Consider the following 12,918-nt stretch of genomic DNA (forward strand, 5'->3'; position numbering starts at 1 on the left):
CGTACAATATTAGAATTTCGTTTCACCGCATGCCAAATTGTTGAAACAAATGCAGAAATTCGTTCTCTGTTTTCACTTTCCGTATTGACGTCGTTTTATTTGACAACTGTCGACAAATTTCTCTTTGCTGTCGCATGTTAATATTTTTTTTACCAGAGTAAATTCTTTGGCCATAATTTTTGTATTATTCAGCTAATTACACACCATAGCTGTTAAATTATGATTACGATTAGTAATCGGTTAGATTATTTTCTAAAAAGAATCGTAATGATTATTTAATTGTGCGTTTGAAATATTGGGATTACGTAATGATTACGATTATAAAGAATCAAAAAATAATAAGGATTATTATAAATTAATGAAAATAATCAAAAATAATCAAAAATAATCAAAAATAATCAAAATAGATAATTGATTCTTTTCAGCGATTCTTTTTGATTATTTTTGATTACTTTCAATCCAAAATACCAAACAACTTTTCTCTTTAAATTTTACGAGATTTTTTTACTAAAATTTTTTAAATTGTTTTTTGTATAATCTGAGCCTCAGATTCTGAGATATATGCATTTATATGTATATATATTATATTATTATAAATATTATATTATAAATGATGATATTTTTGCTATTATTAATAGCAATTCAGCCATTCAATTTAATCAGCCCCATCGCGAAATTTCCCAGTTGTGATCATCAGAATAAGCTTCAATGAACGTAGCTGATATTTACACCTGTATGAAAAACAACAATGCTGAAGGGAGTAGTGTTAGAATTCCAGAACGGTTGTTAACTTGTTGGTACGCTTACGTTAACAAGTCAAACAAGAGCTTATAAAGTGCAATCATATAATCTATACTTCATACTTCACGTGTCAGTCAGTTGTTATTAATTGTGTTTTGTGTGAAAAAACGCTCCATTTGAAGATAACATGTCACATACTGATCAATTGGTTTTTGGAGAAAGCGACTTCTCCAATGATGATGAAATTTTGGACAAGAATTACGTGCCAAGTCCCCGCAAAAGGAGAAGGGTCTCCAAAAAAAATTCTGGAAGCTCTATAAAAAACCAGTCTTTTGAGGTGTCTGGAAAAACTATTTTGAACGCGAGATTTTATACGGATATTGAAAAAGTTAGTTTTTATGTGCATATGGTTCAAATTAGTTAGGGTTGTTTTAGTATTGTTTGTTTTAAAATTTAAATTGTTGTGTTTAGTGTTGTTGTAAGTGTTTAATGAATTGAACTTTGAAAATTATATTCATATACATATGAATTCACAGATTTCTGATCAGAATAAGATGTCGACAATTGCAAAATGTGTCGGATGTGATCGGAAGATAAGAGCTACTGGTGACGTGACCTCTAATTTTGTGAAGCATTTGCGGGTCAAACATAGCGAATTGTATGCGGAATACAAAAGTTTGAAGTCGGGCAGCCCTTTTGGCAATTCTGCGCAAGCTGCCTTCGATAGAAAGCTTTTGCATGCTAATGTTGATGGAGCACTGCCTGTCTCAATTTTAGAAAGAAGGTCTTTCATAGACCTCTTGCAGACCAGTGGCATGAAGATAATGAGCAGGCAAGCAGCTGTAAAAAAATTGAAGGAGCATTATGGTGAAGTGGTACACAAAATCAAGTCGGAAATGGCCTCCGTAAAACACTTCTGTACAACCGGGGATATTTGGTCTGGGAACCACCGGAGCTTTTTGGGGTATACTTGCCATTGGCTCACAGAGAACCTGGAACGCAAGTCGGCTGCTCTTGCTTGCAGGAGAATATTCGGCGTGCACTCAGCTGAAAAAATTGCGCAAATCATTGCCGAAATTAATGCCGGCTTTGGTCTGAACCCGTCCAATGTTATTATGACGGTGACAGACAATGGATCCAATTTTGTTAAGGCTTTCAAGGAGTACGGGTGTACGGAAACTGAAACTTCTTTTGAAGATGAAAGCGAAAACGATTTGCCAGTTTTCCAAAACGAGCTGCTGCTGCCAAAGCATCTTCGATGTTGCAGCCACACGCTGAATTTACTTGCTTCCGCCGATTACGTGAAGATTTTGAGAAGTGAGCAGGCTTTGTATATCCAACATTCGATGGTAACTGAAAATTGTTAAGGATTTTGTTGAACTATAATGTACTAAAGAGAATATTTTGCAGACATTCGAAAAATGCAATGCCTTGTGGAGGAAGTGCAAATGGCCGAAGTCGTCGGAAATTATTGTGGAATGCTTGGGATCGACATTGCTTGTGCCCGTTGTAACTCGGTGGAATTCACTGTTTGACGCAGTAACGAAGTTACTTTGGGCAAAGGACAAGTTGAATCCTTTGTGCGAAAGACTCAGCTTGTCACAATTTTCTCCGAGCGATTTGCAGTATCTGGAGATGTACCAGTTGTTGATGGGGCCTATTGCTCGTGCCTTGGACTACCTTCAAGGAGAAAATAACGTGAATTACGGTAAAATGTATTAGTATTTTTTATCGGTTTCACATTAAGTAAGTGTATATTCTATGCAGGCTGCTTAATTCCGACTCTGATGACCCTCAGCAATAGATTGGATAAGCTGCAAAACAAGCCAGAAATGCAGCAAGTTTCCTCTGTGGTTGCTAAGTTGGAGCAGCGTTTGAGAGATCGGTTTGACGCATTTTTTACTTTAAAACCGGAGGCCAATATAGCACTAGCGGCAACTGTACTAACTCCAGATATTAAAATGAGCTGGATCAAGGTGTTGCAAAGGATAAAACCGGAGATGACAGCAGCGGACATAAGTACCAGGGTTTTAAACACAATTTGCGATTTCTATGCAAAAGATAATCGTGCTTTCAATGCACAAATATTGAAAAGTAATGAATTATTTGCAAATAATGGGCATTTTGATTCTGACCTCAACGGTAGGATTGCTTGAATATTCTTAGATTATTTTTATTAAATTCATTTATCTTTATACAGACACAGATAACGAAGAAGGAACAAATGCTACTCCTGAGCCAAGTGTTAGTGATCGTCGGGCTTTTTTGACCCATCACTTTTTCTGTTACTTAAATGACAATTCAAGAACAAACGACACTTGGGTAAAACATTGCAGTCTAAAAGAAGCTTTTGTTGCCTTTAATACTCCCCTGACATCCTCAGCACCAGTAGAGAGGCTATTTTCCTTTGCGGGGATAGTGAATAGTCCAAGGCGCCAGTCAATGTCGGACTTATCATTTGAGAAATTGGTGTTATTGAAAGCAAATTCTAAATGGTGTTAATGAATATTTTTCTTGTTATTTTGTTATAAATGAATCTTGTTATTTTTTTGGTGTTACATTCAGTTATTATGTCTTGATTCAAGACTCTTGAATATCTTTATTTGTTGTACAAAATTGAATAAAAAAATTTATTAAAAATTAAAAAAAGCAAAAAGACCAAAGTTGTTTGGGGTTTTGGATTGAAAAGAATCAAAAATAATCAAAAAGAATCCCTGAAAAGAATCAATTATTTATTTTGATTATTTTTGATTCTTTTCAGTAATCCAGAGTAATCCTGATTATTTTTTGATTACTTGTAATCTTAATCATTACGTAATCTACTTGGGACCAAGATAATCGTAATGTAATCAATTATTTCACTCTCAAATACAAAGTAATCAGATTACTAATAATTACGATTAGTAATCAAAACTTAACAGGTATGTTACACACCACTGTTACCGATCTTCCCAAATTCCGAGCAAAAGCGCGATTGGTCAAACTCTCACCATTCAAAGCGTCGATAACTCCATTCTCTTTATCGTCGAGAATGCCCTTGCGCGGCATTCTTCGATTTGTTTATACAATTTAGTAACATTAATTTAAATAGCACTGTTTTTATAGAATTATTAGAGTTACCATAGAGCTTTAAAATCACATCACTAATTTTTGGAATGGGAGCACATTTTTTTCAGTATTTCACAGAAGTAGTTATAATGTCTTTATAACAATGAAAGAAATTTTATAATAATTTCCGAGTGTAGGAAGGAAGCTTAAAATGTATGACATTTTAATAAACTTAAGTGGACAATTTTTTTTTTAAATTATGTGATTTAGAGCTAAATAAGGGTGAAATTGGTTATACCTTGGTTCAAAACCTTATATCCCTAATGTAATGAAAGCCGAAGGGTTTCGGAATAATTTTTAAAATGCAGTTTTGCTAAAATCCTCAAATTTCCCTGGCTTTGATTCTTGCATGTTGGAAGAGTGTGAAATGTGTTAAAACAAGTGAGGAAGGCCTAAGTTCGGGTGCAACTGAACATTTTATAACGGGTGATTTTTTTGAGGTTAGGATTTTCATGCATTAGTATTTGAACAGATCACGTGGGATTTCAGACATGGTGTCAAAGAGAAAGATGCTCAGTATGCTTTGACATTGCATCATGAATAGACTTACTAACGAGCAACGCTTGCAAATCATTGAATTTTATTACCAAAATCAGTGTTCGGTTCGAAATGTGAAAATCCGCTTTTTATCGACAAATTTTGTTCAGCGATGAGGCTCATTTCTGGTTGAATGGCTACGTAAATAAGCAAAATTGCCGCATTTGGGGTGAAGAGCAACCAGAAGCCGTTCAAGAACTGCCCATGCATCCCGAAAAATGCACTGTTTTGGTGTGGTTTGTACGCTGGTGGAATCATTGGACCGTATTTTTTCAAAGATGCTGTTGGACGCAACGTTACGGTGAATGGCGATCGCTATCGTTCGATGCTAACAAACTTTTTGTTGCCAAAAATGGAAGAACTGAACTTGGTTGACATGTGGTTTCAACAAGATGGCGCTACATGCCACACAGCTCGCGATTCTATGGCCATTTTTGAGGAAAACTTCGGACAACAATTCATCTCAAGAAATGGACCCGTAAGTTGGCCACCAAGATCATGCGATTTAACGCCTTTAGACTATTTTTGTGGGGCTACGTCAAGTCTAAAGTCTACAGAAATAAGCCAGCAACTATTCCAGCTTTGGAAGACAACATTTCCGAAGAAATTCGGGCTATTCCGGCCGAAATGCTCGAAAAAGTTGCCCAAAATTGGACTTTCCGAATGGATCACCTAAGACGCAGCCGCGGTCAACATTTAAATGAGATTATCTTCAAAAAGTAAATGTCATGAACCAATCTAACGTTTCAAATAAAGAACCGATGAGATTTTGCAAATTTTATGCGTTTTTTTTTTAAATTTATCAAGCTCTTAAAAAATCACCCTTTACTTAATATATTATTTTCCAATTAATGGCTGACTTTTTATCGCATATATTGGTCATAATATGAGTTATCTTAATGAAAATGAGAGAGCGTACGAATAATAAGACTCTCAGTTGAGTTGTATATCTAAATTGTTCCTTAAAAAAACAATCTCCAGTATACCAATTCCTTTATTTTCCTTTTTTGCCTTCCGCAAACGCGAACCCATGCGTTTCTGGACATGCCTTTGGATTACATGTATCAGGATTACCTTTGTAAGGATCAATTGTGGGGATACCTTTGAAAGTCTTCGATTCGCCATCTCCGATATATTTGATGAATTTTACTTGATGCTTTTCTTCGGATCTACTAAACATTTCCATCACTGCGTCAACTTCCATCTTCCCAGCACTTCCCTTGTAGTTTATTGAGCAAGATTCTTCGTGTTCCTGATATCAGCCAATGATGTCTTCTTCTTTTTTGTTCTTTGAATAATTACACCCTTGGCAAAAACTTGACTTCACGACAGTATCAACTACTTTCTTACTGAATTTACCAACAAGTGTAGTGACTCCAAAAAGGGAGTTGAAACCTCTTTTCTTCCATGTGCCGTCCGCATTCGGATCTAAGGCTGAAATCAATTCTTTCTCTTCTGTCACAGCTTTAGAAGTTACCAGATCATAAACAGTGGATGCGGCTAAATGTAAATTATCCAGACAACTATAGTACCTACCAATAGCTAAACCATGACCAATATCCATAATACTGCAAAATATATTGATGCCATGTCTCCCAATTCCGATGAGTCTCATAGCAGTAACAATTCGTCGATCTACTTCAAATGCTTTATCTACAAACGGACATGACTGAATGTAACGGATATTTTCGCAGCCACACTGTACTCCAATTTTAAATCCCAGTCCCCGTGCAGCTGTTCGAGAAAATGACATTTTTTGCTTAGAAGTAATACAAATTAACTTCCCTTGTGTGGGAAGTATTAAAAAAATATATTCCGTTCCGCTACGCGCGGTAGAAATTAAACACAAGTGTTGGTTTGAGTGACAATATATAGTGCGCTTTGATCATCAAGATGATCACTCAATACGCTTGCCGATTATACACTGATCTTTATTAATAAAAGCACTTATATTTATATTCTTATAATGCTATGCTTATTACTAAAGATGCTTTGGCATTACATTAAGTGGTGAAATGCCAGAGCATTGGATTTCCAATTATTCTCATTATCAAAACAAATAATGGAATATTGGATTATGCTTACTTATCAAAACAAGTGATGTATTGATTTCTTATTAATTAAAGTATTCTGCTGACCAAGCAGTAATACTGTGAGAAGATACAATTTGTTTACATTTATCATTAGGTCTCTGTGTGGCTGCTGCCGTTAACTCCCCCCTCTCTAAGATGAATCGTCCCCGATTCAATATCATTTTTTGATATATTGCAGATTCTTTCTAAAATAGCGTTATATGATAATTCTTGAAATTTTATTTTTTTACTTTGCTTATTAGTTTTACATGATTTTTTTAACTTTAAAATCTTATAGATTATGTATATTATTATTAACAGTACAATTATTACAATCATGTACCAGAAAAGTGAATGATTTTTAAATTCTTTAATTCTTTCACTCAAAATATTTATGTTTTCAAATTCAAATTCTTTATTTTTTGTTTCTATGTATTCTATAATTTCAAAGTTATTAATATGATTATTTTTTAAATAATTCCATATTTTACAATCAATGTTTTCGTAAGTTATATTATCAATATTTGTATAGTTTTCAAATGTTACAAGGTAAACTCCATTTATGGCAGAGTCATCTATAGTATGATTTCCAGAGACTAATATTGCTCCTTCTTTAATTATATCTATGTCTTTATGTTTTTCTTTAATTTTTTTACATTTTCCTTTTTTATTGGACAAAATATCTGATAGGCAAGTATTTTTATTATTAATTTTACAATAAGTATTTATCATTTCTTTTTTGCAGTTTTTTATATTTATATATTCTTTTTAGCATTTCGCAATTTCATTATCAATTATTAATCTGCCATCTTTTTGTGTAATTCCTCTTACTTCATAATATTTACAATCATATATAATTTTTGGGTACTTAATATATATAACTATTACATCTTTATTTTGTACAATTTTAAACCTTGAAATATCTATTAAATCAGTTATTGTCAGTCGTCCATGTTCATTTTTAATTATGTTTTTAATCTCGTCTAAATTTAAAATTGTTGGGTTTAAAATTCCCATTTTTCCTATAGCTATTGTATTAATCATATTTTGTAATTCAGTGATTAGGAATTGATTTTTCCGTTTCGTTAGAATTTTAATATTTGAGTTTTCATTAATGTTATTGATTGTTTCAGTTCATTGGTTAATAATTCCAAAAATTTTAGAATTTGTTGTGTATTATTATTATTGTCAATTAATTCGTTTAATTTATTATTTACTAACACTAGGTCGTCATGGTCTGGTGTTCCTGCTATCCACTTCCATAATGTACCTATTTCATTTATTCCTCTCCTATATCTTGTATCTTTAATTTGTAGTTGTTCTAATAAAGTTTCTATGAGTTCTATTTCTGGATCTGTGTCTAAATCATTAATATATGCCTTGTATTGTTCATTATTTTGTTCAAAATTTTTATATCTGAGTTTTTTATTATAATAATTTGTGTCTGAACTTATAAGTTCTCTAAAGTATGTTAAATTAGTGATGTGAAAAATATTTCCGTAGTCATTATACAGGGCTACATCTCCGTCTTCTAATAATACGTAATCTTCTCTTGTGTAGTCCACAATGTCTGCCATTATATTAGTTATTAACGTTAGAAAAATTAAGGGTATCATTCTCTAAAAATATATAATCAAGATTTAATATTATCTTTATGTACTATTCTATTCCTGTAGTTAATTCTAACTTTATTCCCTAAGTCTTCTTTTACTACCTGTTTCTTGTATCTAGGATTTAGTTTATTTCTCTCTCCTGTAATCTTTTCATAAATTATTTCTCCAGGGTGAAATGGGAAGCTTGTATCATTGCCTGAATACATTTGAGAAATTTTTTCTTTTACGTGTGTTTGAAGCTCAGTTAATTCTTTGAATTTATTTTCAGTGGTAATATTGAAATTATGTATATTTAAAATATTAGTACTTCCTTTTTTTGGAGTATATTTTTTGATTTTATTGTGGGCATTATCTTCGACTGGCGTCCTAGGATTTTCTTGTCCCAAGTAGTTTAAATTTTGTATTTTCATATTTTTATTTGGTTTTTCACCATTCTTTTTTTGTTTTATTTTGCCGGTAAGAACTTCGGCTGGGTTTGTAGAACTTCTTTGTTCCACAATATATTTTTTACATAATTTGCCGGGATTATCATCGGCTGGCGTTGTAGAACTTCTTTGTTCCACAATATATTTTTTATTTAATTTGATTTATTATAATTTAATTAGAGCTTTCCTGCTCCACAGTATTTATTTTTTTATATTTGCCGGTATTTCCGTCGGCTGGCGCTTTAGAAGTCTTTGCTTCCAAAGTAATTTCGTCCTCCTTTACGATCTTTAAATTATCCTTACTTTTCTGATGCTCATATTCGCATCCTAAGCTAAATATATCCTCCTCTTTTTCATTATTTATTATTAATTTCTTTTTTTCCAAGTTAATCACAGCATTAATGTCGTTCAAAAATTTGTATCCTATTAAAAAGTCTGCTTCCAAATTTTCAATTTCGTAGAATATTTGTTTTTTACCGAATAATGTGATAATGTGATAATAGCGTATTATCGAAAAGCCATTAATTGTTTTTACTCTTTTTTGTATATCCAATTTATTTTTATTTTTGTATATTCCCGATTTAATATAGCAACTAGTTGCTTCTGTATCTATTAATATTTTAAAATTCTGACCAGTAACCCTGCCATCTAGAAATATATATGGCAGAGTTAATTTTGGCCTAAAAAATGATCCTCCTTAATATTATTAATGCGCTGTGTCTTAGTCGGTGGCTGCACATTCTGTTGTGTACTTCCATGTGGCCTTTTTTCCAAATTGTTTTGATTAAATGTTGTTGGCTTTTGCAACATACGGTTACGTGTATGGATGCTTGAGTCGACATCCATTGGTGTAGGTCGTGGTTGGTTATTCTGATAACCCATTCTTTGGTTGTAATTTCTTTGTGGTTGGACTTGTGGGAACCGTAAATTATTATTAAAATTACCATTATTGAATCTGTTGTTATTATAAGTATATTGCCTGTTATTATTGTTAGGTTTTGAATTGTTTTGGTTTTTCCAAATTGTAATGCGAATGCTGCTCGCATATTGTTGGATTCTAATTCTTGTGCTTTTGCTAAAGCATTTGGTAAGTCGCTTGGTGATAGTGAAAATAAAATGTTTGCTAAGTTTCCGTTTAGCCCCGTTATAAATGTGCGTAAGGCATCCCGCCTATTTTTAGCATTAAATTCTTTAGTTACGGCACTATCTGATCCGTAAGTCATTATCGTTTTGTTAATTAGCAATGTTAATTTCTCATTAACCTTATTATAAAATTCGATTATGGAGTAATTGCCTTGACGCAAAATACTCATTTCTTGCTCAATTATATGAGCTGGTCGCTTGTCGGCGTAAGCGAAATCTAATCGTGCTAGAATAGCATCAAAATTTAAAACCGTTCCGTGGTTGGACAAAATGTCATTAGCATCGTGAGTAATTTTATTTCTTAATATTGTCAATGCAGCAAAATACCTACGGCTGCCTCTTACGTATAAACTCATCGCATTGTTAGCCGATTCCCTCCAGCTAACATATTTATTCTGTTTTCTCCCAAATTCTGGTAAAGACTTTATTACTTCTAGGGATTCGTCACAGCGAATCTCTGAATTTATTACTTCAGGTTTGTAATCTGTTATTGTTGTAGACTTCGTTAAGTCTTCTATTTGTCTGTGCATTTCAGATATTTCTAATCTAAGTGATGCATTCGTTGTGGCAATTAGTCTTGCGACTAAGGTCTCATTTTCGCTAGTTAAAGCCATTTTTATTTATTAATTTTTCTTTAAATATGGGCAATTTTAATCCTATCGACTTCTACAAATCTTTCAAGATTTCTAACTATTCTGTCTATTTTGTTATAGTCCAAGTCAGTTGTTTTATTTTTTTTATTTTTATTTTTTGATCCTTTCTAGGAAAGGAGACTCTTTTATTCTGGAGGGTCTGTAGTTCAGAATCGCAGAATTGAGTTTTATTATAAACCAGAGGGTCTCCTTTGCGGTGGTGAATCGCGGTTTTAAAAATATTTTATTATTTGGCTGGTCGAGCCTTCATTTAAAATTTTTAAGATTTAATTTTGTATTTTTTATTTTTGATCCTTTCTAGGAAAGGAGACTCTTTTATTCTGGAGGGTCTGAAGTTCAGAATCGCAGAATTGAGTTTTTTGTTATAAACCGGAGGGCCCCCCTTGCGGTGGTGAATCGCGGTTTCAAAATATTTTATTATTTGGCTGGTCGAGCCTTCAATGATTCTTAATAGTTTAACTTAATTGATAAAATTGATTGTCTTATATATTAATGTACTAATATATTTGATAAATATGGATAATAAAATCTTACTCCTTCTTCTCCTCGTCTTTTGTGGTGTGTTGTAATTTCCTTAGTCCTTGGTTTCCCTCGATGGCTACGCCGCTGCTTGACGTGCAATGCCTAATGATGTTTTTTTTTTGTTTTTTAAATATTTGTATTTTGTGATTTACATAAGTCACTCTTTACTTTTTTATTCACTGTTCATTTTTTTTAAATTTATTTTAAAAAAAAAATTGTTCTTATTTATTCTGCGATTGTCACAACACAACAAGCAATAAAGTTTTTGCTCACTTTACTTCAAGTTTGGCTTGGCTTTTCTCCCTATTCTTGGGATACTTGTTTTTTCTTTTTAATTTTTAATGCGTTATTCACATATGTACTACCTCTCGCACGAGGTTTATGTACGTTTACCGGTTAGTGTTCACTAATCGCGACCGTTATGGTTCTAGGGATACATTTCTCTCCCTTTATACGACGAACACGTGCCCTTAACGTTGGGCGCTAATTAACTTCCCTTGTGTGGGAAGTATTAAAAAAATATATTCCGTTCCGCTACGCGCGGTAGAAATTAAACACAAGTGTTGGTTTGAGTGACAATATATGGTGCGCTTTGATCATCAAGATGATCACTCAATACGCTTGCCGATTATACACTGATCTTTATTAATAAAAGCACTTATATTTATATTCTTATAATGCTATGCTTATTACTAAAGATGCTTTGGCATTACATTAAGTGGTGAAATGCCAGAGCATTGGATTTCCAATTATTCTCATTATCAAAACAAATAATGGAATATTGGATTATGCTTACTTATCAAAACAAGTGATGTATTGATTTCTTATTAATTTAAGTATTCTGCTGACCAAGCAGTAATACTGTGAGAAGATACAATTTGTTTACATTTATCATTAGGTCTCTGTGTGGCTGCTGCCGTTAACTTACAGATGATCATTAATGCAAGTGACGAAAATGCAGAACAAAATTCTAATAAACATAACCAAAATTATAGTCCACCAAAATTTCATTATCACTTGAACTCTTCAACTTTGCTGCTAATGGTAAAAGATGTATCCTCTTGAAGAGTATGTTGATTACCGCAAAACCTCCGTTTTTTTTATCTGCTGGGACGCAAAGTACCTTCTCTGCTACTTTTTTTTATCCATTTTAAAACACAAATAAAATAATCACTTGATATTTAATTTTAAGAGCTCACAGAAAAATTCCCTCGTCGCACAGTGGGTAATAGGTGGCAAAAATATGTAATTTTTAACTATCTAATTTTACCAAAATTTCATTCCAGTAGTGTTTCTAGACAATGAATATAGTTTAATTTATCACGTATTTGCGAATTGCCATTTCACTGACATAACAACGTATTTTTAAAGTCAAATAAAAAAAAATTCTCTTGAAAATTGTGAAAAATATTGAGGAAATTATGAGAACAGACGTATGGGGTTTCGACGTTTTATGCAATAAGAAGTGACTTTAAAGTCTATCCTAATATATATTATAATATATTATAAAATAATTATTTTCATTTCATAGGCCTAATTCATGTCAATTTTGACAAAGTTTTAAAATAAAACCATTTTTTAAACACTTTTACACAAAAATTATAGTTTTGACTATTAGTCCTAATTAGACTAGTCCTAATATTTTATATACACTTTAAGGGATTTGATAACGAAAAAATTAACTGCGGATATGTGCGGATAAGGATCAAAGATAGCTATAACCTTGTCTGTTGCATTTTCATTTTTTTTTTTTTCGTTGTTTTGTTTGTTTTTTTGATTGTTCGGTTTGTTGCTTTGTTGTTATTTTCTGGAGTCGTCTCTCGTTATACAACAACAACAAAATACTAGTTTAGATGCCTTATATTATTTGAACTAATTACACAGTACAACAGCTAATCGGGGGGGTGAGAAATTCCAAGTCAGGGTGATGGTACTAGGTCAGTATAGTAAAACCCTCAAAGGGTTTGGCGTTCGTATGTGTCGTATGTGATACCGAGAGAAGTGCAAACGGTGAAAAAAAATTAAAACACGAAATTTTAAAATGGAAAAAGAAATAAAATATTGTGATATTGCAGAAATTTAAAATAATATTAAATACAATCAA

The 12,918-nt window shown here is 32.6% G+C and overlaps 1 protein-coding gene across 1 annotated transcript; it reads left to right on the plus strand.

Moving 5' to 3' along the window:
• The first annotated feature begins 1,280 nt into the window (after window positions 1-1,280).
• LOC125780343 (uncharacterized) lies at window positions 1,281-3,397 on the plus strand. Its single transcript, XM_049462556.1, has 4 exons — window positions 1,281-2,090; window positions 2,152-2,449; window positions 2,509-2,883; window positions 2,942-3,397. The coding sequence occupies exons 1-4, from the start codon at window positions 1,296-1,298 to the stop codon at window positions 3,241-3,243; spliced, it is 1,770 nt and encodes a 589-aa protein (XP_049318513.1). The 5' UTR covers window positions 1,281-1,295; the 3' UTR covers window positions 3,244-3,397.
• Window positions 3,398-12,918: the final 9,521 nt, after the last annotated feature.

The sequence above is a fragment of the Bactrocera dorsalis genome, chromosome 1 (genome assembly GCF_023373825.1).
Source record: "Bactrocera dorsalis isolate Fly_Bdor chromosome 1, ASM2337382v1, whole genome shotgun sequence".
NCBI classification, from domain to species: domain Eukaryota; kingdom Metazoa; phylum Arthropoda; class Insecta; order Diptera; family Tephritidae; genus Bactrocera; species Bactrocera dorsalis.

Excerpts from the sequence above, each read along its gene's own strand:
- LOC125780343 (XM_049462556.1), top strand. The coding sequence starts at position 1,296 with ATGTCGACAATTGCAAAATGTGTCGGATGTGATCGGAAGATAAGAGCT. Across the intron at positions 2,091-2,151 it reads TGTATATCCAACATTCGATG|ACATTCGAAAAATGCAATGC; the intron begins GTAACTGAAAAT and ends AATATTTTGCAG. Across the intron at positions 2,884-2,941 it reads TTTTGATTCTGACCTCAACG|ACACAGATAACGAAGAAGGA; the intron begins GTAGGATTGCTT and ends ATCTTTATACAG.